Source organism: Remersonia thermophila, chromosome 1, assembly GCF_042764415.1.
Source record: "Remersonia thermophila strain ATCC 22073 chromosome 1, whole genome shotgun sequence".
In the NCBI taxonomy this organism is placed as follows: Eukaryota; Fungi; Ascomycota; class Sordariomycetes; order Sordariales; family Chaetomiaceae; genus Remersonia; species Remersonia thermophila.
In genome coordinates, this window is record NC_092217.1 from 5,277,641 (window position 1) to 5,304,053 (window position 26,413).

The window sequence follows — 26,413 nt, forward strand, 5'->3', positions numbered from 1 at the left end:
ACTTGACTTCGGCCTGCCTTCATTTGGTCCGGCCTAGAAGTTTTCACAGTCTCAACAATCTCTCGTGAGCCACCATATCGTCCAACAACTGGGCTGACAATACGATTGTTGTGTGTCTCCCATCAGACTTTGGATCTTGCACCATGACATCCCCGGACGACCCTCACACCAAGATGTACTCGCACAACAACGGCACAGTTCCCGAGCTCCTGGACCGACTGGCCGTGGCTGAGCTCTGCAAGGGCTGGCCTGTGTACCGTGACGCGTCAGAGTGGAAGAATTACCGCAGTCTATTCACTGACGATGCGACCGTCTGGACTAGTGAGCAGTCCATATCTCGTCCCCCTTTTCTGTCGATGACTGATCGTCACTAGCCTGGACTGGCCCACTTCCCGTCGACGAGTTTATCTCGCTCTCCAAAAATGGCAAAGAAAATGGCGTGTTCATTATGCATCGCGAGTGTAGCACTCTCGTGGAGCTGAGCCCTGCCGTTCGCCGTGCCATCGGCAAGGTGAAGGCCACAATCACGCATCGTTTCCACTTCAACCCGACCACAGGTACCGTTGATCCCGACCCGGTCCGCAACACGGCCGAGTTTGACATCGACTGCGACTGTCGCTTCATCTTCTGCGAAAGGTCCTCCGAATCGGGCCATTGGAAGGCCAAGTATGTCAAGCTCTTCTACGCGAAGGACAAAGTGGTGCCCGTCGACGGAATCACCGCCCCGGCCTTCACCACCTAACGAGGAGCTTGCCAAGATCCCACGCGGTTGCAAGTACCTCGGCGCCTCCCAAGCCCGGCTCGGGTACCCCGTCGATGTGGATTTGCCCACTGCTGCTGGTGACCTTTGTGAGCGCATGTACGGCGAGATCGAGAAATGGCTGGACGGCCAGGATGTCGCTTTGTTCTAGGAGAAGTCCGCGAAGACTCACAAGGCCTGAAATGAGAATGGAACTCCCCCTGCCGTGAGAGCTGGCTTGTCAGTGAAGTAGACGGCTGGACTTCGGAGCCGTGGCACGGAAAGACTCCATGGCGGGATGTCTCTTTCTACCTTGGTCTACGTCACACTTGTCTGATTGCGGCACACAGCTAATCCCTGACGGTATTCCCATTGAACGGTATTGCGAAACTGTCCCGTTTTGGTTCCCCGTTACTGACCTCCATCATAACTGAGGTAACTCAGGTGGAGGTGTTAGGTGGCCCCTGGTTCTGTCTTGCACCCCCAGCAGCACCGGCCGATTGTCCCCAAGCCCAACCCCCCGTGATCCACTTCCACGTTGAATCGGGAACCTTAGTTTGCCTCCGGCTCTGGCCCTTGGTCTTAGGCCTCGCTTTTGGTGGGTTTGGCCGTTTTCTAGGTTGGCGTCGTCGTCTGCTACGGCGGCTGCGGTGATGAGCCGCCGCGATCCACGGCCATGCCCAGCCGTGGCGAGAAACTCGTGGCTTCCTGTGGCTGCGCTGATGTTGCCCTGGGTTCTGGCCCCGGGGACGACGATGGCTTCCACCTCTACGTCCCCGTCTCCTTCCTCCTCCCCATCTAGGCCAGATTCTCCAGCCGATACTGCCCCTCGTCCTACTCGAAGCCTCTGTCGTAGTCGTTGCACCTCCGGTAGTATCGGTGCCGGTATTGGCAGAGGAGGAACTGTACGCCCTGCTCCTCTGCCGCATTTGCTGTTGCCGCCGCCGTCGCCGCCGCCTGGCGTGCATCGAGTCGTGATACCGCCAGAGGAAATAGCCCACTGCGGCGAGGAATACAGCGATGAGAACACCAACAACCACCCCCGTAGTCGTGTTTTGAGCGCTCATAGTTGTTGTTGCGCCAGGGGTGTCGCGCGGGTGAAGGATGTGGTGGTTGGGCTTGTGGTCGTTCTCCGGTGTGGGTGTGAGAACGATGGTAGTCATTGTTGCTGATAACGCACGGCTGCTGGATGGAAAGGGGGCTGGTGTAACGTGGGACGGAGCATATCCGTTTCTTATTCGAGTGGTAAATGAGGAGCATCTCGAGGGTGGTGATGATGATGGTGAAGGTAACGGCAGCAGCGAGGACGGAGGCAACGCTGGTCGTAGCGTCGATGACTGTACATCATGGTTTGTGAATCCTGCGCGTCCAGGTACTGAGGCTAGCGTCAATTTCTCGTCGTCATCACGGCAGCTGTCTTCAACACCATGCCTGTACCCTTGTTGCCCCAGGTTCCCACACCTCTGGGTGATCTGGGCAGGCCGGGGTCTGGTGTCACGGGCCGTTGCGCGGTGGTCCGCTGCGATAGCGGAAGACAAGCGCGGTATATACATCACGCGCGATCCAAGGGGACTGGCATGGGACACAACAGTGGTTGAGAGCCAGCCGTGGGCTCCCCGTTGGGTGGCGAGTTAAAGAAAGCGGCGTTCAAGGCACCTGGAGCTCACGCACCCATGGACAAAAGATGAGAGCCTGCAGGCCAGCATGTCTTGCAAGATCTCGATTTGGAATCGAGTGGGTGTGCTCGGGTCTTAACTTACATCGTCGGGCTGTCGCAGTGCCTTTCTTTGCGAGTTAGTTCCGGGAAAATGGCAGGGTGGTGGTACATTCACACGACCTGGAGAGCCACCAGCTCCCTCCAGACTGGTCAATTTAGGCGCTTATGACGCATCATGGTTCGGAACGAGGCTGCAGGGTGCACATTGTCAAATATGCAGACGCATCATGGGGAGCAGCATACCACGGTTCCCTTCGTTAAAACAAAAGAAGCCTATCGCAGGACGGGAGGATGGGGCCAAGTGTGTGGAGAGGATCTCTGCCCAGCTGCAGTGACTCGAACGATGTGGGCTCCCAATGGCTGCCTTGGGCCATTATGCAGATGAACCGCTGTGGTGTGCTGGCCGTCGAATCGCGTACTCTCGGTCTGATGATAAGCTCGGCATGCTGACGACATCGGAGCCGTTAGCTCGGCATTTCGGTCGTCCATGCCAGAGGGGCCGTGATGATGCCCAAACCCAATTGTCTCCCCGGTCACGGCCTTGTTCCACAGAGCATGGAACTCTGATCCATCAAGCTGAGCAAAAGATTTCAAATCTGGGTTGATAAGTGGGACCATCCAGAGATTGACGAATTGATGCATCGAAAGTGTGTGAGACGGAACATATGATGAGGTAGTCCCGGAAATAAAAGACGGCTTGACAGATTGGTTGTATTGCTTCCTTGATGAACCATAGTTATCAGCCTCACGTTACAAAATGAGGCTGCATCAAACGCTAAAATGCAATGCCCTTGCATCCCAAAGCCCCCCCTTCAACGCACGCAGACATTACACAATAAGATACTTTCCACGCATCCGTTTCACTTCCATAAGCCAGTTTGACTTCGTACCTCCCGCCGCCGCCGCCTTGTCCCGGGCTTCCCACAACTGCTCCATGACGCGCGCCGCGGTGCGGATGTACCCCCACGGACAGGCCCACGGGTTCGACGACCCCAACGCGCGCATCCGACCTGCGCACCAAGCTCGTTGTGCCGGGTCATCGGCCTGTGCACCGGCGACAAAAGTGGGCCAAATGGTGCCTTTGAGGTGCACATGGCCGACAGGCACTGCCTCCAAATGCTCAAGCACCTCGCGCACAAGTCCATCCACTGTCAGGGATGGAAAGGAGGTACCTTCGGCCGTTTCCGGCACGGCCAGAAGCAGGTAGAGACAAGCGGCTGCGCGGTGCGCGCTAGCCACGCTGACTCGCACGCCGAGGTCGTCGCGATCCGATAGCCCACGGATGTTGCGAACCCAGTGGACGACGTCGAAGGCGCAAGCGCGGAGGAGAAGGGTTTCTGCATGCTCAATGCGGTTGCGAGGCGCGCTGCTTTCGCAAAGACTGCTCGCCTCCAACATGACCTGTAAGATTTCGGGAGGGCAGCAGTGGTAAGCATGGGCCTCGGCCCGTCGGAGTACGCAGAGAAATTCGGCCTGACTCGAAGCCGTGGACCACGATGAGTTGAGGGATACGCCATTGATGGCGGCCCCCAAGACGCGGTAGGTCAAGAAATCAGCGGCGATAGCATTGACGCAGGCCGCGAGCGACGAATCCAAGGTGGCGAACTGAGGCGATAGCAGCGATGGCATGAGCGCACCAGCGGCCGCCATGTGCGGTTGCCACGCCCCTCTGCCCGAGTCTATGAGCTCAAGGTTGACGAGGAAGACAGTAGCGGCAAGCACGACAGGTTCGGTCGCCGGCATCACGGCCTCGACCGCCGCGCGGAGTCGGCGGATGGCTCGGCCCTTGGCTACGAGAGCGTCAACCAGCTCCGGTCCGCCCAGCTCAGAGTCGCAAGCTCGGAGAGCAGCGAGGTGCATAGCACCTTTGGCGACAAGGATGGCTTCCAGGAAGTCAAAGCCGGCGGCCAGGGGCAAGATATGGCGGAATGGGTTCCGATCGGGCTGATCGAACGAGACCAGGTCCTGGCACACGGCCGTCGAGACTGCTTGAGAGTCAGCGAGCGACTTGGATTCCTAGTGAACCGCAGGAAGATTTCATACAGTGATGGACATAGGATCTGGAATCCCGACTTAGATGGGCCAACAGAGGGTCTGATGGTGAAGGTAAGATGGCCATATTTGGGCCATAAACCTTTCTCATGATGCCGGCTGATGGGGTCTTCAGCTCATCGCCAGCCTCACCCTTCGTTGCCGCCAACTTCCCGCGCAGCGCAGGGCCGTTAGCCCACCGCAGCACTACACCGTAGCCACGGCACGCTTCTCCCGTCGAAGAGCATTTTCGGCATGCCGGAACGGATCTATCGCATCGTGTGACAACAAAAACGGATCCGCTGATGCTGCCATCAGCTAGTGCACCATATATACCTGCTACTGCAACACATCGCAATCGTCGCTGCCGACAGTTGTGGCATGCCCGGCTCGGTGCTCCTGGTCCCGAAAAGAGGTTATCGCCAGGCATAAACTCGACGAGGTGAAGCTGCCGCACAGGGTTCGGATGGCGGGTTCATGCCAGGCACGGGGTGTGGTCGATTGTCTTGACTCGAGGTCCAGAGTGTGCCCTGCCGAGATTTGGCTTCCTGGCAAATCAGTCTTTGTACACAGTACACAGTAGACCCCCCGACCATTGACATGCTTAACGTTAATACTGTCCAATTCCGCTACTTTCGGCACCCGTCGGCACTGCTGACCGCCCCGTCCTCCGGCTGCGGGTACCTTAGCGCTATGCCCAAAGCGGTAGTAAACGTGCAATGTTTGCATGTTAGGTAACGGTAACTCCTGATTGGTTTCCATACCTGACGGTGTGGAGGCCAGGTTCCAAGGAAGGGCAGCTATGTAGACTGGGAAAAAGAATGGCGAATTTTGGAGCTTGGCATGAGATCCCACACGGATCCGATCAAGTATATGAACCATCTTCCTGACCTGCTTCTTGGCTTGGAAGCGACACCAGTCGGGCATTGGAAATCGAGCTCGTCTTGTGACTTGGGCCTCCGGCGCTGGGGAGTTTTGGGATTTTTCGAGGTTGAGGTGTCGATATCTTTTTGACCTTGTGAACGGCTCGAACCATTCATTGTAAGTGGAACGCCACCCTTGCATCTGCAGGCCGAAGGCAAATTCTGTTCAGCGTGACAAAGCAGGTTCCTCAGTATAAGTCACGTCATTCAAGAGCACCCTTCGCTTCATTCACTTCTGAGGCTATGTAGTTGACTACGTTGGGTTACTGACTTCGCCCTAGGGATGGCATTAATCCCTATAGACCCTCACACGCTTTGCCCTGCTCCCCCCTTCTAACATGGGGTCCAACAACCAAGATGTTCCTTCGGCCGGTTCGAACTTGCCCCGGACATCTACGGACCACATGGGCTCCGGTCCCGAGTTCTCAGACGGCCCCGATATCGACGCCGCGGAACTTGACCGGCTTGGACGTCAACGGCCCGATGTGTTTCCCAATGCCGTCTATGAACTCCTGTTCTGCGGCTCGCTCCTCGTGGCCATGTTCATGGCCGAGTTTTTCATCTCCGGATTCAACATCATCCTGCCTGCCGTGTCTCGGGCGCTCGACATTCCCAAGGATTCTCAGACATGGCCGGCCAGCGTCTTTTCCTTGGTAACAGGCTCGTTTCTCTTGCCATTTGGCCGCCTTGCCGACATCTACGGAGCTTATATCGTCTTTAATGCCGGCCTTATCTGGTTCGCCATCTGGTCCCTCATCTCCGGCTTCAGCACCAACTACCACATGCTCATCGTGGCACGTGCTTTAGGCGGCCTCGGTCCGGCTGCCTTCTTGCCCACCAGCATCATGCTCATGGGCAAAACGTACCGCCCGGGTCCGCGCAAGAACCTCGTCTTCAGCTTGTGGAGCGCCTTTGCGCCCATCGGTTTCTTCCTGGGCATCATCACGGGCGGTGCTACAACAGAGTACCTGTCATGGCGTTGGTACTTTTGGATTGGTTCCATCGTCCTCGCCATCGTTTCTGTTGCCTCCCTTATCACCATCCCGCGCGACCATGCCAGCACGCGGTCTGAGAATGCCCACATCCGCATGGATTATTGGGGGGTTGTCACCATCGTGCCAGGTCTTATCCTGGCAACGTTCGCCATTACAGAAGGCGGCCATGCCCCACAGGGGTGGCGCACCCCTTACATTCTCGTCACGTTCCTGTTGGGCGTGGTGTTTCTCGCCGCCGCTGTCTACGTCGAGGGATGGGTCGCCCAGCAACCGTTGCTGCCCTTCGATCTGTTCAAGCCAAAATACATGAAACGCTTGTCAATCGCCCTCTTATTCACCTATGGAACGTTTGGGATTTACTTGTTCTACGCCAGCTTCCAGTATGTTGTCGGCCCCGCGCCTGCATTGCCACGTCGAAACACGCTTGCTAACTCACGACAGTATAAGCGACTACATGGGGGAGTCGGCATTGACGACAGCCATCTGGTTCGCTCCCATGGCGGCCGGTGGTCTTGTCCTGGCCACGGTGGGTGGCTTCACCCTGCACCTGCTTCCCGGCCGCGTGCTGCTCATCCTGTCTGGGTGTGGCTTCCTCATCTGCACGCTGCTCTTTGCTCTGGCCCCGGCCAACGCTGGCTTCTGGGCCTACATCTTTCCTGCCATGCTAGGCTCAACGTTGGGAGTTGATATAGCCTTCATCGTCACCAATGTTTTCATCACCACCAACGTCGCTCGGGAGCGTCAAGGCATCGCCGGTGCTCTCATCAACAGCCTGTTGTTCGTTGGCATCAGCTTCTTCCTTGGCCTTGCTGACTTGGCTGTGGCGGAGGAAGAACACCGAGGGGGAACGCTCGGCCACAAGGTTGCCTTCTGGTTTGCCGTGGCCTGTTCAACCGTCGTACTCATTATCTTTTCTACCATTAAGCTGGGCAAGGCCAAGAGCGACCTCACTGTAGAGGAGAAGATGCAATTGGAAGCGGCAGCGACCAGGCAGAAGCCTCTTCAGAAGGATGAGCCAGAACCTCCACGACAGGAAGTCCGATGATGATCTTTATTGAGAACACTACACGTGATACATATAGACATTAGATACCCTCGATAAGAGAGTGGCGAAATATATTGTATTTGTCAACGCGATCGTCTCATGCTGATTACAACTCATCTCTGACCCGATACTTCACTTCCTCCACTTCGCGGCGGGCTCTTTGACGTTCCTCGCGCTGCTGACGGCGCTCGTTGCGCTTGATCATGCGGTTCATGCGCTCCCATATCAGGCGAGACTGCTTCTGGTCATGCGTCTCCTCCACCTCCATTGCCTCAACTTTGAATGTGATGTCTCGCTTGCCCAGATCACGCAACGGCTTGGTGTGGTCGACGGGCCACGCAAGAATCGCATGGTCAATCGCCTGCGACTTATACTTTGATAGGTCATGCATTTGGCCTAGACCAAGGTTAGCCTTCCCGTCTGCGTTCCATTCTCGTGATATAATGGTGGCCATCAGGGGACATACGCTCGCAACTGCTCCCCTTAGCTGCCCACAGGGGTAGATTTTCGTAAATGGCGCCGGCAGGGAACACTACAATCTTTTCGTTGTCCGGAATGTCAGGGACAGGCTCCTCCTCCTCCGCTGCCGGGGAGTGGATTGCTTCCGCCTGCAACTCGGTTGTTTGTTCTTGTCGTTGCTCCGCATGTTGTGTTCGAGACTCGCCGTGAGTTTGCTGCTGTCCATGCTCTTGTTCCGATCCTGGAACTGGCGTCGCCTTCGGTAGTGGCTTAGGCCGAACCGTATTGTAGATTTTCTCGCCATCCTCCTTGGGTTTGCGGAATACACCAAAGAGCCACTTATGCTCGGGCACCAAGCCATCGCCGCGTTGCTGCTGCTCGATCCACTGCTTAACCGGCTCGGGCACATCGGTCCATTCCATGACGACTATCTCGCGGTCTTGGCCCTTGTGGTCCACGCCGTCCCAGCTACCCGCGTAGTCACGTTGCGCCATGAATCGCTCGATCCCTTCCTTCCAGGGTGCCAGCCCGGTTGGCGGCTCCTCCGCTAGGTCCTTGAGCTTGTACATCTTGGCTTTGTACGACGCCGTGTTCCGACACTTGATGTGATAGCCCATTGGGTCCGACCCGTCATCGGGGAACGGGCGCGACCATCGGAATGTGGGCACCACGCTGTACTCGTACACGTCCCAGTTGATGGCCGCGCGGGCTTGGGACGTGAAGAGCGTCAAAGCGATGGCCGCTACGGATTTCATCCTGCTCGGTGCTCCGCGTGGTGTTTGTTGTGGCTCGATGTTTCGTGTGCCTCTCCTTCACCTTCCAAAGTCCAAGAGCTTGGGACAATTAAAAATTCGAGTCGACCGGACGACAGATGTGATCGGCGAACAGACAGACTGATGCGCATCGCGGCTGCATCTTCATGTATTTAAATAGCGGCGCGTGCCGCCCGCATTTAGACACCGGTATGACCACCAGTCGGCAATTCAACCATGAAAAACTCCCGAGCCCCGGATCTTGGGTCCCATCCCCCATCCCGATTCCTCCACGGCGATACAGCCTAATTGCCAGTCATTCAACCACTTTCTGATTTGCAGACTTCTGTTGAATATCTGATTAAGGGTAATATGTTCGTTATTACTGCGACACACTCCACGTGTCCATTACACCAAAAAATCCGCTCACAGCGTGTGCGAAGTCTATTACGGGTGTACCAAGACATGCAAATGACCTCCTAAGCGCTTGGTCGGGTCCTCTACTCATTTCCAGAAACTTCACTTGGTTCATGTGCGATGACATAATGTTGCTGGACGTGATCGGGATTCGAGATTCTGCATTCCCGTCACCCGCTGGACCTGATGGGTTCCTGATGTGTGATAAATCGAGGGTGATTAAGAAGGCCAGGTGAGACATTGCTCAAAGCTACGGCAGCTGTCTCTTGTTGGATGAACCAGGTGATAATAGAATAGAACTTGCTGCTCGACAGCCTGGGTACTGGGTGGAGGTGATTATACAAGTTCCGTTGGCGTGAATTTTACTTTAAAACAACAGGCGATGGGCGAATGCATTGAAGACTCGGATTACAGGATGGAGGTTAGAGAAAGCCCAGCAAAGTCAAGAAAGAAAAAAATGAAGACGTGAAAAAAGAAGCCCCGGAAAAGAATGGGTGTTTGACGAGGCTTGGTCATAGTGTGATGATCTACATACTGTGTACATAATTACTGCTAAACCTTCACATCACGGTCAATTTCTCATCACCAATGCTGAAATCCGGGGTGAAAAAGCAAGGCATCTGGCCCCTGCGCGGGACGCGCAGATGGCTTACCCCACCTGGCTTTCTCCACCGGGCAGAGAAGACTCTTGATCGTGAAGATCTGAGCCGATTTCCCCACGAATTAGGACATGCCATAAACCTTGGGTACCTTGGGTTTGGCCCATTTATTCACAGCACAAAAAAAGAAAAAAAAGAAAGAAAGAAAAAGTAAAAATCAGAGAGTTTAAGTCGGGTACGGGTTCGCATACGAGTCCTCCGTACAAGTACGGCCTCATAGCTATAAGAGGAGCGAAGCCGTGTCCTGCACGAGCTCGAGGACCGCAAACGTGCAGATGATTGGTCCCACGTGTCTGCCCAAAGGCCAACCTCGAGGCATCGTTCCCGCACGTGAAAGAATGAATGCACTATTCCCGGGTCGTTTGTGCCCCTGTCATTAACGGATTGCCGAGCTGATCGGGCGTTGCCCCTTTTCAATCGCTGGATGCAACGCCCCTGAGAGCGGCTGACCTCTCCGCCTGCTGAGCCTAGCGCGTGGCCGTTGTGGCCAAATCAGAATAGGAAGGTCGCCCGCAACATCACAAGGCAGGTTTCAAACGCTATGTTCATGATGTCGCTTGAGGAATTGATTGGCCATGGTACATGTCAAGCATTAATGTAGTGCCATTCACACGTTCCAACTGGGCACCATGATGAACCGGAGGCTTCCGGGGCAGTTGTGTATAAGACCGGGACCCGTCGTCCATGACGAACCAAGCTCTCTTGTCGTAGCCAGCAGGCATTCTTGCTGTGGTGAAGCTCTACAAGGACGTACAGCGACAACGGATTCACCATGCGTCTCCAGGCCTGCCTCGCTCTTCTTCCGGTCCTCGGCGCCCAGGGCCTCCGCATTATCCACTCCAACGACGATGGATGGGCGGAGCTGTACACTCGTTCATTCTACGATGCCCTAGTCGCCTCAGGACACGACGTGGTGCTCTCTGCCCCCGCCGAAAATAAATCCGGCTCAGGTACGGTGGCTGCATGCGCCTTCCTTGACATCAGGGTCAAGAGCCTGAAGTAATTAGTTATTGACAACCTTTTAGGTTCCCTCGACGCCGACCCCAGCCCCCGGAATACTCAGTGCCAATATGGCAGCTGCTCAGGAAATGGAGCTCCTATCGGACGTAACGCCTCCTCGCCGCGACTCAACTGGGTCAACTCGTTCCCAGCCACGTCCATGCGGTATGGCATTGAGACCATCGGCCCGCTGTTTTGGAACGGTCAAAGCCCAGAGCTGGCTGTTTCTGGCCCTAATGTGGGCAGCAATCTCTATCTTCAGGTCCACTTCTCGGGCACCGTCGGAGCCGCCGTCTTTGCGGCCAAGGAGCACAATATTCCGGCCATTGCCTTTTCCGGCCTAACCGGCGGCACACAGGCATGGAACACCAGCACACCCTCCGCAGCAAGCAAGGTCTATGCCGATCTGGCTACGACCCTGACCAACGCCGTTATTGCCAGCGGGAAGCCTTACCTGCCAGAGGGTGTCTTCCTCAACGTCAACTTTCCCGAGGTTGGCGGCCAGTGCGCCGAGGCTAGTGACTTCAAGTTCGTGCTGAGCCGCATCAACGTTGGCCTTTTCTCGGCTCCTGATGTCCAACACTGCGGCTCAACGCGACTCCCCTTTGACACCGCGGTTGCCCTAGCCAAGGGCTGCTACGTCTCGGTCAGTGTAGGCGATGCCAACGACAAGACGACGGCTCCGAGGGAGAAGCAGGCCGTGGTGCGGGACAAGCTCAGCAACCTCCTGACGTGTTTGCCATAGTTTAGGGGTTCGTTATGTGGGAGCGGTTTCGGAATGTGTTCATCAAAGCATCATTATAATAATTAGAACCGAGTCACGCAACTTCCTCATCATGTCCTCCGTGATATCGTCCAACAATGCGGGCATCAGAGCCATAGCCAGCCTTTGTGGCATTTTAAGCCGTGGCCCCCTGAACCCGGTCCACAGCGTGCACAAGCAGGTCTTCGTGAAAGAAAAGTCCCAGCACGTTCTCCTGCTTCCAGGGGTTTTCAGGCCTTGCCAACGACAGATCGAAGTTGCGCATCAGCTGTTCCATGAGGGGTCAGCAGGAGCATGGTGTCAGTTTGGGAACAGGAACCCACCTCGAAAATGGCCTTGCTTATTTCCATTTCAGCAATGGGCTTTCCCAGGCACTGGTACCGGCCGTAGCCAAAAGTGGTATCGTGCGTCTTGTTCATGGCTGAAAGCCGAGCCTGGTCCTTCCCCAATAACCAACACTCGGGACGAAACTCGTCGACGTCCTCGCCATAGGTGCGCCTGTCCCGGTGTAATGCGTACACGGAATATCCCACGTTTGTACCAGGAGGTAGGAACACAGACTTGCCGTCCACAATCACCGTGTTGCCGCTGTCAGGAACCCGCTTAGGAAAGGTTGAGGTGATTGGTGGGTGGATGCGCATGCTTTCCTTGATGCCTGGTGAAGTATCAGAGGCCATCTCTCTTAGCATTGTCCATGGAGGGGTTCATACAAGCTTGCAGATATGGCAGACTCTTCGCCTCTGCCGCTGTAATGATCCTTGGAGGGGTCGGCGCTTTTCCCGCGGCAACAGCAGCATCCACCTCGTCCTGGAGCTTTTTATACACCGGTGGGTGGGTAAGTAGATGTAGAATCACGCAGCGAATCGCTGTTGAAGTGGTGTCCGCCCCGGCAATCAGTTGTAGAATGACCTCATGGACCAAATCCTCAGGTGTCAGGCCGTGGCGGACGAAAGACGTAAGCATGTCCGATTGCTCTCTCAAACCACTCTTTGCCCGTTCTTGGATACGCACTCGGCAATGTCGAAGAACCCGCCCCAAGCCCGATGGCGTCCTCTTCCTTTGGCTGCAGCCGTCGTGCAATCCATGGGATCTCCTGGACCCATGTGAAGCCGAAGGACGTGAGGATGCGGTTAATCCGGAGTCCAATCCGCATCTGTTTTACGTACTCGAACCAATCCTCGTCGTTGTCAAGATCACCGAGTAATTCGCCTAGCCCAATGGCATTAATCACATCAACGGCGAGGAACTGGGCTTTCTCTCCGATGTCGAAAGACTTTGCGCAGTACGGGGTTGACAAATAACGGGACCTGACTAAATGGACGAATTTCGCAATGTACACATCCATGGTGCTCTCGAGCTCGGGGTTATCTTTCCCGGAATACTTATGGGCACAGTTAGCATCCCTGGGGTTTCCAACAATTAAGAGAGAGAACTCTCACTCCAGGTGCCATCTGGTGCCTCTTCCGCACATGGATCTGCTCGTTCATCTCACTGAGGATGTGATCTACACCATTTTGAGTCCGTGACATGCGTGCCGACCAGCGAGTTCTTGTATAAGGAGACCTAACAGCGTTGACTTGGGACAGCACCTCACGTGATGATGTGACAAGGTCATTAGGCCCGACTCGAGCGATGACGCCTAGGGATAGCCTCAAATAAGCGAAGGAGTGGACACAGGGATTAAAGAACGGAGTCAACGCACCGTAATTGTCGCATACATCCTTGAATCTGAGATGGGAATGTTATGTGATACGGTCCGGGAAGTCATTTGTATACGGTCCGTAAAGTGCGTCTCTTCTTGAATTGTCTTGGTTCCACCCACTTTTCGATCCTTGCTCTGCAATGAAAGGTTTGCTAAAGGTTCAGTACCTAGTTTAATCTCTGCTTTTCTCCTGGGTTTAGGTTTCCTGGCTGCGGCTTAACACCGAGCCGCGGGATAATATGCGTTGTAAACAAATCCCTTCAGTTCCGGTGTTATGTTACGTTTGTGGTCCCCGTATGTTCCACCGGGAAATCATAGGTTACTATACGTAAGGTACCTAGGTATCCACTACCACGCTCGTAATGTATGTCTCGGATTTAATCTGGATCTCGCCTAATTATTGTTGTGTTCTGCAGCAAGTCCAACCTAGCTGTGTCGCATGGTTCAGCTCATTGATGACAAGTATTGGGCGAATACCCACAAGGAATCTCCCCTGGTGGTTGCCCTCTGAGCTCGAATGTTACCTTCCTTGAATTCAAGCTTATTGAGGACGGCACTTGTGAAGGGCATCTCACCGTTCCACGCATGCTAGGGGACGAACGCACCATGGAGTAGCCAAACCACAACATTCACATTACCAAACCATGAAGCCACAGCTCTGTCATCAAGGAGTAAAGATGCCCCGAGCAAAATGCCGGCTCTCGTCGGTTGTCTTCGGGCTGGCGTGTTGCATTCCAGATCCGTAAGGTCGATCATACGTCAGGTAGCCCAGGGAGTGCCACGGGCTATACCAATGGACATGATAACGGGCGTGTTTAGTTCCTCTTGACTGCGCGGGGGCCATGGAATTTCCGGATGCGAGTGTATTAGAGTTGCAATCACAACAACACACGCCGCGCCCTCTTGCCTTAATATTCACTGAACACACCCCCTTGAGCAAATCAGGGCAGCATTGCATCTGCATGTTCAAGACGCTAGTTGGTGGCGCCGGCCGCCCAGTCCCGCCGAGCACTCTGGATCAATCATGACACAGTACCTATGTTTGCTGTGGGAGCCGTAAGGCCGATTGTTGTCGGGGCTGGTTGTCGTTTGACATGCAGATTGGGATGTAGGTCTCGAGAAGCGGTAGTGAGCCCGGTGATACTGAGGCCCAGGAACGCACAACAGGCTTCCTTGCAAGGCTTTGCCCTCAGAGATAGGAGGGAGTCCAAGAACGTCGAATGAATCCCAGGTGCTTACACAGTACGGAGGCACATGTTATCCTGTCCATCCACCCCAACGACGACGACGCCACGAACAACAAGCGAGACACGGCACGGCAGTCATGCATAGCGCTAAGTTAGTGTCCGAAGGATCCCGAGGTGTCAAACGAGTGCGGCGGGCATCCCGTGGTCGGGAAGTCCATTGAATGCAGATGAAGGGATTGATTTGCACAGAATACGACGCTCGGGATACGACACTTGCTCGCTCCAAGAGGAGGGAACAGAAGCGAACCCGATGTGTGGGAGCTGAGGTGTCACCCGGAGTCAGACATCAAGTTCTGGGACCACGGGTTGGGGCCAAAGGGGGGGGGTGGGGTGAATGCAAGGGGGTGCGGATGAATTTACTACTAGTTATTGCCCGACTCGGATCCCGCGCTGCGACATCGCGTTGGCATTCAATTGGCAGATTCACATTGCAACTGGTCCCACTGCGCCACGGGGGAGAGTGACAAGCGAGGTTTGGCAAGCGGAGCTGTGTCGCAGCGATGTAAGGTAGCATCCTGGTCTTGAAGATAACACAGTATGTGGTTAGTTGATGTTGGTGCAAACCGAGATATCGGTGGTGTGGTGGTGGTCAGAATGGCAGCACGCGAGGCCAAAATGATGGCAGTGTAAGGCTGGGTCTGAAACCGACTGTCAACCCAACCAGCGAGTGGTGGACTTGTGTGTACCTTCCGTTAGGTGCCTTATTCATGTGTTCTGGCCTCTTACTGAGCTTACAACCATAGCATCTTGACTGTAGAGTATCTACTTATCTAGTCTACTTCTAATAGTTATTCAGGAGCTAACCAGCCTTTTTCGCCTCCAGGTGTGGAGAGGTTGCTTGTCATGAACTAATTAGACTGCCTTTCCATCAGACGTTATCACATTGCTTCGCCCCTCCTCAAGATACCGATAGGGGATACGTGTGGAATGCCGCTGTGATAATATGTGCCGGTTTGAGCTGCCTTTCTGTCATGGTTACATCTTGCTACTGCCTTGTGCATGTATGTGTACACTAGTAGGCGAGTGCCTTCCCAATGCATCTCGTGACACGGTTGCATTGACCAGATCCTGGATGGGATGTTTTTGTATGGCAAGCGGTTCGTAAATTGTCCGCAGTGTGACATCGCAGGACGGGTTGCTACCGGTCATGCAAATTTAATTCTGGCGATCAGCCGCTATCGACAATCAGGCACACGGCGCGTTGACCGGTGTAGCGTGGAAGAATGGATCTTTGGAAACGAAGGGGCAAGTCTGCTCCGACGAATGCTGGATAATTAACGCCTATGAGTAAGGCAAGCACACAAGATCGACCAGATTCACAGTCTAAAGCGTTACACCCCTGGGAAGCATGTAATTACCTAGGTAGGTACCGTAGTCCTGCCCCTGCATACAGTCTTGGGTGGCTACAAGCCTTGGATATCATGATTATGCCGCCAGTCGGCTTGCGTGGTAGTATCAAATTTCCGTCATCCCTCCTTTAACCCCTATTAAGGTATCTGGGGTCCTGGAATGCGTTTTTGCATTTTACCTAAGGTATGATTCTGAAACTTGGAAATTAGGTTCGCAACGAAAGATTCAACGTGTTGCAGCTTGGAAGCTCAGCCACAGCACACAGTGGCTTCCTTGGTCGCTGATGTTTGGACGCTGCTTCCCCTGGATGTGGTGTCAGGAATACTTGCTATCGCAAACGGAGCCATTCTGCCACTACTCACACTCCAAGAGGCTCCCAGTGGAAAACGAAGCTGCCGAGGTAGGCGCCGATGAAGATGCAAATGATGATGTAGCCATTGTAGTACATGGCGAGACTGGCAGAGTCAGGTTGGTCAGTAACGCACGTCCAGATGCAAAGGGTGGAAATGAAGCTACGTACAGCATCACGAAGTAAGCAACGGCGAACTGAAACATGTGCAGGAGCGCCCGCACGGCCTGCTCGAGCAGAGTTGGCCGGTAACCCTGGCCAACAACGGTGGCGCATACCGGCGCCGGGCTGCCCTCATCGGAGGCGGCCTTCCCTGCGGATGAGATAGGGCGATGGGGTTGCCCTTGAGAGGCAAGATATTTGTTGATCAAGTAGCGGTCATACTCTTTGACGGCGCGACGCAGCATCTCCAGGGACATGACAAGCAGGATGACGCCGATGCAAGATCCGGCAAACATACCCGCCGACTTTATCTTCCATGTCGAGGAGATGAAGCAAGCATCGACCGTGTTCCAGTTCCAAAGCATCTAAGGCGTATCAGTGCTAGTCCCTAGCAAGAGTCAAAACAAGGCTTGGTCTCACTGAAATCACACAGCCATGGCCGCCCATGCCATGACCCTTGGAGCCGGTAGTGGCTGCGGCTGCGACGGGGGACGTGGCGGTGGCCGCCATCGTCATGGTTGAGGTGCCAGTATGGTCCATGTGATTCATTTTGGTCGAGTTAAGCAAGGCCCTGTCTGGATCGTGCAGTCGGTACAATGACGGAGCCCGTGGCGATGAATTAAGGTAGGAGTGGAAAGAAAAGGGACGGCTGGACGGGTTGGACCTGGGCCGGAAAAGCTAGGATGTTGTTAACTCTCTGAGAAGCGAAAACAATGTGGACAATGTAGCTCGAGGCAGCACAGGTGTGTCCCTGAGGGCTTGGAGGTTCACAAGGAAGTAGACGATTTAAATAATGGGAGATCGTGAACCGCCAAGCCGCGCCGGTGATGTGCAGCAACCCGATATCAACATCAACAAATCCACCTAGGGCAGTCGTATGAGCAAGTTCAATGCGTGACAGAGCAGGCGGCGGAACGGTGGGGGCGAGCCAAGCAAGTTGGTCTGACTGGCCCGGGAACTTGCTTGGGGGTGTGTGAGTAATAGATACCTATCTACCCACCTCTGACCCCTCTGGCCTAGGTGGCTCAGGAGTGTGGGCGTGGTCCTGGACGAAACTCAAAGGGCCTCGTGACGAAGCATGGGGGTTACCCGACACGACCATGGGCTGACCACGGGAATGGAACGAGGAAACCGGGAAACGCTGCGCCCACCGTGCCGTTACACTGCATCCCACCGTGCAGCCCTGCTTGCCCGAACCCGGCAAGTTGGCGTAGGTAACAGGCTTGAAAATGGACTGAAGGGTCCGCTTGACAACCTACCTCAGGAAGGTACTTGGCGAACGCAGAACAAAAGTGGAGGGCTGTCACCGTTCAGAATCGACTGACATGAGCTTGTTAAGCGGGCATTTGAGCAAGTTGTGGGCAGCGGACCAATTACGAACAGGCTCGGGACATGTGAACGAAGACCTGTGCACCTCAGTGCCCGAACAAAACATGAAGACGGGTGTTTCTCACGGAAGCGAAGGTATCCAGTGATGTAGCGTTAACCTTCCTTAGATTACCTGATACAATGGCATCTTGTTCAGAACCCCCCTCCCCCAACTGAAAATTCCAAACCCTTGCTTCCTTGATGTACCACCAAACTCCCTCAAACCTGCTCCCGCGAAACCCGAAACAACCCAACTCCAACTTGAGCGGGCATGATCCACATCTCACCACCTCGATGTGGGCCAGAAGAACAACAAAAGCCACCGTACTCTACCGAGCCAAGTATCGCGCTTTGCAGGCTCGACAGTCGAGTTCCGCCGCACCACCGCTGTTACGACAGCATCGGCCTTTTTTGACAAGGTCGCCCGTCGCCGCGGCCGAGGCTTCGTTTCGCCAATGACCCGATGAACAGCAGCTGGAGCTTCGTTGTGCTCTTGTTGGTTTTTGATCTGCCTGTCTGGCTCCTCTTCGGCCACGGTAGCGGGGCTATCTGATGAACTAGTTGACTCTGCACTCTGCAGTGCAAAATACGGATGCCCAGACGGGCTCACCACTAGCCCACCTTTCATGTTGCCCGCTTCGAGCGCGGCTCGGACGATCTTGGCCTTGGTCACCAGGATCACGTCGCTGCCACCCAGCTGCACCACCGAGTTGTGCCACGGAGTGGGAATGTGCAGCAGGTCCAACGACGTCATGAGCTCGCCGTCAACGGAAAGACCCATCACCGCACGCACCCGCACTGGGTCGAAAAGCTGGATGCCGAACTTGGGGCCGGTGTTGTTGTGCCTTCAGCTGGGTGGTTAACAAGTCGCCCGTCACGAAATTCCGCAAAACCATAGCAGGTGCTACCTACGCATGGATCGATAGGCGGACGTGGTTCGGGAAGACCAGCTCAACGAGGTTGGAATAGGCCTGGTTCCGCTGTGCCCAATGCGTAAGCAAGGCTGCCCGGCACAATCCCAGGTGCAAAACCACACATACCAGGATCATCTCAAACGCGACCTTAGAAGAGAGCTTCTTCCTCTGGGCCTTGCTCATGCTCTGCGTGCACGGATGATGCTCTAGATCTTCGAGCATAAACCGCGAGAAGCCGCGGTATAACGCGGTGAGGGCTGCATCCTTGGATTCGATCTTTGCCCGGACGGCCGACTTCCGCGGCGCGCAGCCTGCCATCAAGATACGCCGGCACAGCTCGGCCTCGTCGGTTAGCTTGGTGGCTATGTGGTGCTCGATGTTGGGGATGTCGAGCCTCTGCGCCAGGTCCGCAAGCTGCTCGGCAGCGCGGCCAACAGACGCTAGCTGGAAAAGATCGACCAGTGATCTGAACCCAACACGGTTCACATTGCCCCGCCGGAGCCCAATGGCATGGTTCATCTCCTTCAGCCTGGCGCCGTACGCATCGACGACCGTGTCGTCTACTCCGATGCAGTCGCTGAAGACGTGACCATCGCTGATGATCCATAGCTTCGCTCCCGGGGAATAGACGCGCTCAACAGCTTCGATGAAGCTGTGCAGCCGCTCCAGCGCCAGCTCCTCGCCCCGGTCAGGGTTCGTGCCCGTCACCTTATCCGTGTTGGCAGACTTGCAAGGAAAGGCTGGCAAGCAGAGCTGGATGGGCATGTTGCGGCTAGTGAAGTGGCGGACTCGCTTGGCGAAGTATGGCTGACCGCATTCTAGCCACTTGTCGTCCTTGCCTTCGTACCGAAGATACCGGTCGAAGAGGTTAACAATGATTTGCGTGATGGTCTCGGCCTCGGCCGCCAGAATGGTAGACGGGGTACCTGCACAGAGATCCGCCTGGTCGAGGATCAGCTGTACAAAGAACTCCTCGAAAGAAGTTCTTGCGGGCTGGCCCGCTCCGTGGTCAACAATGACGGCGCTAACATTGTGCTGCGAGGTGTCTGGGTTGAGGTTGTGGAACACCTTGACGCTGACACCTTGATATTGGGTCGGAGGACTCGACCGCAGCGCGGTCCAGTTCTCCTCCACCCAGCCTTGCCGGGGGCCAGTGCAATACACTAGGTCCCCCGTGGAGTTGTACAAGACGGACCCTTTGAAGCGGTGGTAGAAGGATTCACCCTCGTTGGAGACCTCCATGGTGGCAAATGAGCGGAGGAAAGGTATGGGATGTAGACAAGAGGAATGTTGTGTGTTGCTATCCGCTGTGGATGTCTCAGGTGAGGAAATTAGAACTTGAAGATGACTCCCCAGGTCTGGCTCCAAGGTTGTGGGCCGAGTTAGCTGGGGGAACGGCGGCAAAGAAATATTCTGTCGACGAGTTGATTGCATAACATTGATCAGGCTATCTGCCCACACAGGTTCGGATCCTGGGTGATGAGCTTGACCTTGGCTCCGAAGGAGCGTGTTGACGAAATCGTATGCCTGTCTGTGTGCTCTCGAAGCTGCTCCCAGAATGGATTAACCACTGTGGTTGGTGTAAGATGCGGACACCGGGACGACACCGCCGGCCGGCGGCGGCAGGGGGACGTGTGATGGTGTGTGGCGCTTGGTGTACTGTATCCAGCAGGTGAGGATTTGGCCTGTCCTCGCCATGCATCTTCCCCGTCCCCTACTCTTCGTGTCTTGAGCCCTGGCCCGGTTCGGCCGCGCACCCCCCAAGATGTGCAATGGTGGCCTCACGAGGCTGGCAACGCACTGTGTGTGGGAGTGCGGCGTAAGCGGATGGAGTGTGTTGCACGATATCTGCAGGCAAACACGGTTGAAGCGATCTTGGATTTCCCAAACGTTGTGTTGACGTGACGTGAGACAAACCCTCGATCCTGGCTTCCGGGCTTGTTGAGCACAGACGCCGATAAATCGACAGCGGATCGAAATAGTTTAGCTGAGATATCTTGGTGCCGAGCACATCATGGAAGATGAAATGGAAGACCAACGCTACAGGGCATCCGATAGTTATTATTTATTCCCCCCTTTTATTTTCTTTTATGTGTGCTGCTTGTATATATCTTGTTGACATGTTTCGTGGCTCTGATGCGTCAAAGTACGTACAGTACAAAGAAATTACATACACAGTAATACCGAGCATAATCCCGAGGGCTGGTCCATGTTTCGGGACCCATTGACGTCGCGCCCCATTTTCGATGCCTGCGGGTGTGCTCAAGAGCAGGTGGCGCGAGGAGAACAATTGCAGGCTGTGTTTGCTGTCAGCGCCAAGCATTGCGACCTTGGCCCTGGATCTGCCTGCACTAAAACGGGACCCCTGGGTGGTGTGAAGTCGTGTATGTAGAACATCGGGTCCTGTTCTTCGTGACCGGCGGTTCCATCGTGGCTGTGGGTTGCCTGTCACCCACCCTATCGCAATGTACCGGGTGTGAGTCTAGTTTCGTTGTTTTCTTTGGTTCTTTGGTGATCGTGGAGGGGTGTGGTCTTCTGGGAAGTAGTGTCTTGACAACAGTCCTAATTATCGTGACGGTGGTGACAGCGGGATCGCCATGTGGCACGGCCGGTCGTCGCTTAAGCTAATTTCTATACGCCAATGGTACACCGTGCTCCTAAGGAATGGGTTGGATACCTCCATGCTCGAAGGCGCGTAAGTATGTATTTCGGGTGCAATCGTTTTGGTGTCATAGGGAGGAGGAGGGTGGGGGAGCGGGGTGCGCCGCGGGGGGAGGGGGGGGGGGGGGGGGGGAGGTTGCATCACAGCGTTGCTTCGACATGATCCGGGACGCACATGGCCGTACGATACACAGTTAAACAGCGTGCCAGTGAGGGCCAGACGTCTACGATAATCTCATGGCTCTGACCGCCACGCCAAGTGGTTGGTGGCTTGATTCGTGTTTGGAGATATTAGCATTCGATCAGGGGCGTCCGTCGTGGATAGTCCTTAGTGTTCGGATTACCTTCGGGAGGAAGAGAATCCAAGTCTGAGCCCGATACCAAGAAGGCCTGTTGACAGAAAGTCTTGGAGAGATGTTCACACAATTAAGTTTAGAAAGCCTTAAAAGCGAACTACACACATGCGATTTCCACACGAGTGAACCACCTTCGCTCTCTTCGCGCCCTTAGTCCTTCCGCATGCCCCCTTGCAAACATCCATCGTTGTTTTCTGTCTCACACAATACGTTCGGATTACCTGGATTATGCCTCGGGCTGCTTCTCGTCCGAGTCCGAGTCCAACGTGTCGGACCGCGGTTGGAACACGAGCCTCAATGCGCGGGGGTATAATGGCCCAGCCTGGGCAACTATGGTCAGCATGTGCCGATGCCGCAAACGTGATAGAAGTATCATTGCCTACCGGAGTCTTCCTGTCAGTCCAGGTGGGATCGAGCCTCCATGTGACCTCCTGGATCAGCGCCACAAGAGTAATCCTCATCTGCAGGACGGCAAACTTCTCCCCGAGACAGGCGCGGCGTCCCCCGTGAAATGTGATGAATTCTGCACGCGCCCTCCGCGCGCGATACTGCTTCTGGATGGCCATCATGGAGGCCCCCCACCTTCCGGGGTTGAACGTGTCCGCATCTGCACCCCAGACCGCTGGGTCACGGTTGGTAGAATAGCAATTGTAGCCAAGGTATGTCCCCTTCGGAATGAATATTTCGCCGCCCAACATGGCGTCTTTGCTTGCTCGCCGGTTCACCAGTTGCCCGATGGGCGGGAGTAGACGCAGGCTTTCATAGATGACTGCGGTTAGAAACGGCATATCCTGAAGAGCCTCAGGGTCGGATCGTGCGCCATCAAGTCCCCTGCTGCGGATCTCGTGGTAAAGGGCCTCCTGCGCTTCCTGCATCTTTGTCAGACATCATGCCAAAGCCAGGTTCCTGGAGAGACATACCGGATGCTTCCCCAGAAGGTACAGAGTCGAAATCATGCACAACTGCGGATTCTCCTGGCCTGCGACGAATGTCACAGTTAGGTTATCTAATAGTTGCTTGTCGCTCCAGAGTCCCAATTCGTGGGCCTCCAGCATGCGGGCTCCCAAACCGTCCGCCTCGTTGTTTTGTTTGCTTTCCATCAGAACGTGTTTGAGCTCCCCCTTGAACTTGGCGACCAGTTTCCGCGCCCCAGTGCGGCTAGGAAATGGAAACCGATCAAGCACCGGAAAGTTCATGAAAATTGGCATGAATATCTCGCGCTTTATCGCACTCTGTAGAAGGTTGATAGGCACGTTGGGTGACTCCAAGGCCTGGTCTGCGTGTCAGTGTTCCCGTTCATCTGACCCAACAAGATCAAAACTCACATCAAGTTTCATCTGAAGCACGACCTCGGTGCAGTTCGCAACAGAGTAACGTTGGAGGAGTTCCTGGACAGGGACCCCGCGATGTCCTGCCCGTTGTTGCGTATGTCGAAGGAGCTTAGCAAGCCTTCTGGCATTGTTGGCGATCTTGTCCGCGTCAAATTTGCGCTGCAGTCCTGGCTTCATCACCGCCTGGTAGTTTCTCCATGTGTCACCATACGCGGAGATGATGTTGTCACCCAGAAACTCAGCGAGCACGCTGTGTGGGATTTTCTTTTGGTTCCCACTCTTCTGGTATAAGTCTTCATTCCTGAACATCTCTGAAATGTACGCCGGCTTGTGCACCAGGATGTTCCACTGGGCGCCGAAAAACACCTTGACAGCTCCGTACTCCCGGAGTGGCCGCTCAAAGTACTGGCGGAAAATGTCAGACTGGTCAACATCTTTGAAGAACGGGATGAGAGCAACCCAAAACGGAACCGAGGAAATGTTTGTCGGATGCTTTGGTGGTAGCAAGAAGACGTAATAGATCAGGAGGATGAAGCCAACTGCCAAAAGAAGCAAGTCGAAAACAAGAAACATGGCTTGAGGGCTGAGTTGTCTCTGGGATGATACAAAGTGGTAGGGTTGAGCTGGTAGGTTCAGAATGAGGCGGGCTGGATGATCTGAGCGCGTCGTGTCACTACTGGGACCATATGATCTCTTGGGGAATATCACAGTAATGGATCAAATTCGAACCATATGCTCGTGTCTGAGGCCAGACCCGTCATCTAAAGATATCCGGAAGGAATGTTTCATGGAGGAGATGAGGTGGTACACCTCAGACCGGACCCATTCGTCAAGTCAAGCACGCCCAGGGTGTGCGGCCAGACCGCTGCACCGCCCAAACTAGTTAGTTCGCTATTAACTGTTAGTTATCCAGCATGAAATTGGCGCCATCCTGCGGGGCTGACGTTGTGCGGGGGTGCGATCGAGGCTTTCAGGTTTTCCTAGCAACCTCCCGTTATCCGCGTGGGGGGTGTCGACCTTCGCGAATCAGGGTCGCTTGGGATGCAAGCTGACCGGAGGATGCTGACCTGCAACCTGCATGCCTGCGCCCGACGGTAAGGTGACCTCGATACCGAGAATGCTCGGTAAGGTAGCTACAATACCAAGTGACGATGTGACAGTGAGAGAAAAACAGTTCGCACGTTGCCAGCCCCATCTTCGCTAGGCGTTCATCATACACCGTATACCTTAAGTACTAGTTTCACGATGTCAGCACACGGCTTCGTGTTGGCTCAGGTTGTGATTCTGCCAGGGGTCGCAGACGTTCTCGAATGCCTCGTCCAATGTGGCTCTACGCAGCTGTGCTGACCTAACCCCGGCCATGCACACAGAATTACACACCCGACCCCCCTGGGTGGCCTTACAAACCCGCCTGACGAAGCTGACATACACCGGGCAGGGGGAGCTACCTTTAACAGTATGCACGGTGCCGAGACCGGCCTGCAGCGCTCGGAGTTCATAGCACCCTCAACGAACCCGTGCTGGGTTCAGACGAGACCCCTTGAGCCTTGCCTGGGGACCAACCCCCGGGGATATACTCGTCAGCGCCCTCCTCTGTTTTTGTGAGCTTTCACATCACCTATCCGTCTCAACAACGAGGTTGATTCCCCAACATGAACAACGAGTCTACCACCACCGCTGCTACCACCACGATGGCCGCGGAGTCTTCCGGCGCGCCCACCCCGGTGCAGGACGCTGAGAAGCTCGAGAAGGACCTGGCCACGCAGCCAGAGCCCTACTCGGCCTTCACACCACAGCGGCGGCGCTTCATTCTCATTGTCATCACTGTTGCTGGCTTCTTTGGGCCGCTCGCAGGGGGCATTTACCTGCCGGCTCTGCCCGTGTTAGAGAACGAGTTTCACGCCAGCGTTACGGCTATTAACGTCACCGTGTCTGTCTTTATGCTGACTTTTGCGTTTGGAGTGGGCATTTATCCCTTTTCCGTTGTTACCAGTATCGAAATATCTAACGCAATGTAGCCTTTATTTTGGTCCAGCTTTGCAGACTGGAAGGGGCGCCGACCTCTCTACCTTATCTCGCTTACTATCTACATCGTAGCCAACATCTTGCTTTCCGCTGTGCCGGCACACTACGCGGCGCTGGTGGTTCTGCGCATCGTCCAAGCGTTTGGATCCTCCTCCGTTGTGTCCATGGGTGCTGGGTCTGTTGCGGATGTAGGCGTCTCCTATCATTACCTGACTGTTGGTTTCTGAGGGCCCAACCCTAATGAAAACATCCAGATCACCGAGCCGAAAGGTCGAGCATTTGCCATGTCCGTGTTTCTCATCGGGCCTCAGTGCGGGCCCATAATCGGCCCTGTTCTGGGTGGTGCTTTTGCTGAGGCGAACTGGAGGTGGATCTTCGGGTTCTTGGGTAAGTTTGTCCCTCCTGGCCTGCCTGCTTCCACAAGGGCACCTGTGTCTCACACAAACGCAGCCATATCTGGTTTTGCCCTCTGGCTTGTTATTCTCTTCGCGCTGCCAGAGACGCTCCGCGCCCGGGTGGGCAATGGCAGGATTTACAAGGAGCGCAGCGCCTTCATCTGGCCGCCTGCTCTCTCAGCTCCTCTGGTTCCCTCGTGGGCACGCGGGCCGCCACCACCCGTGCCGACCCTAAAAGGTTACTGGCGGCTCTTCCGGTACCCTCCCATTGGCATCGTCACATTCAACACGGCCATGCTGTATTCTACCTACTTTGCAATTTCGGTGAACCTGCCAACGGAACTTGTGCTACGTTACCGCTGGTCTCCTGCAGCTATCGGTGCTGGATTTGTTGCAGTCGGCACCGCCATGATCGTTGGATCACTGTGCGGCGGGCGCTTCTCTGACTGGCGCCGGCGGAAAGCGTCTAGCATCGCGCTCGATGGGAAGGTAGATCCAGAGTTTCGTCTTGTGGATCAGATCTGGGGAGTTCTTGTTTGCGCAGCCGGCTGCGTCATGTATGGCTGGTTCGTTCACTTCAGTCGTCATCCCGCAGTCGTTCTCCTCTCTACCTTTCTGAGTAAGTCACGTTGTCGCTTCGTCTGCACCCTGAGCTGATTCTTAACAATGCATGCCTCTTCTAGCTGGTTTCGGTATGAACTGGGTCTTCGTCACAAGCACTGCCTTCCTCACCGAGTGCGTTCCCCAGCAGTCAGCTGGCGCCTTTGCACTCGGCAACATGTTGCGTAATCCTGGGGCTGCGATAGCTGCCGTCATTATTCCCTCACTGGTATCCCGCATGGGAGTCGGATGGTGTTTTACGGGTCTTGCTCTTCTGGACTTGACCATTGTTGCATCTGCTGTCCTCCGTACGTCTTCTGGGGCCCTTGACTGATCATGATTGATTCTGACAACATTCGCAGTGCTCCGATTCAAGGGTCCAGTATGGAGAGCAACCAGAGCAGCCCAGGTGAAAGCTGGGAGTGGCGGAAAGTAAAACGACGCAGCTCTCGAT

General features: G+C 55.1%; 11 protein-coding genes across 11 annotated transcripts; 4 read left to right on the forward strand and 7 right to left on the reverse strand.

Moving 5' to 3' along the window:
* Positions 1-143: 143 nt before the first annotated feature.
* On the forward strand, positions 144-742 carry VTJ83DRAFT_1430 (uncharacterized protein; the record flags this gene model as incomplete). The annotated part of the gene is made up of 2 exons (XM_071007589.1): positions 144-321; positions 375-742. 2 exons carry the CDS (start codon positions 144-146, stop codon positions 740-742), a joined length of 546 nt encoding a protein of 181 aa, XP_070870783.1.
* A 437-nt stretch (positions 743-1,179) lies between these two features.
* VTJ83DRAFT_1431 (uncharacterized protein) lies at positions 1,180-2,292 on the reverse strand (the record flags this gene model as incomplete). Its single annotated transcript, XM_071007590.1, has 1 exon — positions 1,180-2,292. The coding sequence occupies one exon, from the start codon at positions 2,290-2,292 to the stop codon at positions 1,180-1,182; it is 1,113 nt and encodes a 370-aa protein (XP_070870784.1).
* A 992-nt stretch (positions 2,293-3,284) lies between these two features.
* VTJ83DRAFT_1432 (uncharacterized protein) lies at positions 3,285-4,917 on the reverse strand (the record flags this gene model as incomplete). The annotated part of the gene is made up of 2 exons (XM_071007591.1): positions 3,285-4,441; positions 4,500-4,917. 2 exons carry the CDS (start codon positions 4,915-4,917, stop codon positions 3,285-3,287), a joined length of 1,575 nt encoding a protein of 524 aa, XP_070870785.1.
* An 831-nt stretch (positions 4,918-5,748) lies between these two features.
* On the forward strand, positions 5,749-7,450 carry VTJ83DRAFT_1433 (uncharacterized protein; the record flags this gene model as incomplete). Its single annotated transcript, XM_071007592.1, has 2 exons — positions 5,749-6,785; positions 6,847-7,450. The coding sequence occupies 2 exons, from the start codon at positions 5,749-5,751 to the stop codon at positions 7,448-7,450; spliced, it is 1,641 nt and encodes a 546-aa protein (XP_070870786.1).
* A 106-nt stretch (positions 7,451-7,556) lies between these two features.
* VTJ83DRAFT_1434 (uncharacterized protein) lies at positions 7,557-8,664 on the reverse strand (the record flags this gene model as incomplete). The annotated part of the gene is made up of 3 exons (XM_071007593.1): positions 7,557-7,846; positions 7,917-8,058; positions 8,191-8,664. 3 exons carry the CDS (start codon positions 8,662-8,664, stop codon positions 7,557-7,559), a joined length of 906 nt encoding a protein of 301 aa, XP_070870787.1.
* Positions 8,665-10,509: 1,845 nt separating this feature from the next.
* On the forward strand, positions 10,510-11,481 carry VTJ83DRAFT_1435 (uncharacterized protein; the record flags this gene model as incomplete). Its single annotated transcript, XM_071007594.1, has 2 exons — positions 10,510-10,687; positions 10,763-11,481. The coding sequence occupies 2 exons, from the start codon at positions 10,510-10,512 to the stop codon at positions 11,479-11,481; spliced, it is 897 nt and encodes a 298-aa protein (XP_070870788.1).
* A 154-nt stretch (positions 11,482-11,635) lies between these two features.
* VTJ83DRAFT_1436 (uncharacterized protein) lies at positions 11,636-13,028 on the reverse strand (the record flags this gene model as incomplete). The annotated part of the gene is made up of 5 exons (XM_071007595.1): positions 11,636-11,767; positions 11,823-12,154; positions 12,210-12,552; positions 12,599-12,880; positions 12,939-13,028. The coding sequence occupies 5 exons, from the start codon at positions 13,026-13,028 to the stop codon at positions 11,636-11,638; spliced, it is 1,179 nt and encodes a 392-aa protein (XP_070870789.1).
* A 3,018-nt stretch (positions 13,029-16,046) lies between these two features.
* Positions 16,047-16,858, reverse strand: VTJ83DRAFT_1437 (uncharacterized protein; the record flags this gene model as incomplete). The annotated part of the gene is made up of 4 exons (XM_071007596.1): positions 16,047-16,101; positions 16,161-16,253; positions 16,319-16,674; positions 16,730-16,858. The coding sequence occupies 4 exons, from the start codon at positions 16,856-16,858 to the stop codon at positions 16,047-16,049; spliced, it is 633 nt and encodes a 210-aa protein (XP_070870790.1).
* A 1,102-nt stretch (positions 16,859-17,960) lies between these two features.
* Positions 17,961-19,833, reverse strand: VTJ83DRAFT_1438 (uncharacterized protein; the record flags this gene model as incomplete). The annotated part of the gene is made up of 3 exons (XM_071007597.1): positions 17,961-18,522; positions 18,590-18,657; positions 18,718-19,833. 3 exons carry the CDS (start codon positions 19,831-19,833, stop codon positions 17,961-17,963), a joined length of 1,746 nt encoding a protein of 581 aa, XP_070870791.1.
* A 2,001-nt stretch (positions 19,834-21,834) lies between these two features.
* Positions 21,835-23,512, reverse strand: VTJ83DRAFT_1439 (uncharacterized protein; the record flags this gene model as incomplete). The annotated part of the gene is made up of 4 exons (XM_071007598.1): positions 21,835-21,930; positions 21,992-22,477; positions 22,529-22,879; positions 22,934-23,512. The coding sequence occupies 4 exons, from the start codon at positions 23,510-23,512 to the stop codon at positions 21,835-21,837; spliced, it is 1,512 nt and encodes a 503-aa protein (XP_070870792.1).
* Positions 23,513-24,591: 1,079 nt separating this feature from the next.
* Positions 24,592-26,395, forward strand: VTJ83DRAFT_1440 (uncharacterized protein; the record flags this gene model as incomplete). Its single annotated transcript, XM_071007600.1, has 6 exons — positions 24,592-24,900; positions 24,958-25,152; positions 25,219-25,351; positions 25,415-25,978; positions 26,043-26,267; positions 26,322-26,395. The coding sequence occupies 6 exons, from the start codon at positions 24,592-24,594 to the stop codon at positions 26,393-26,395; spliced, it is 1,500 nt and encodes a 499-aa protein (XP_070870793.1).
* Positions 26,396-26,413: the final 18 nt, after the last annotated feature.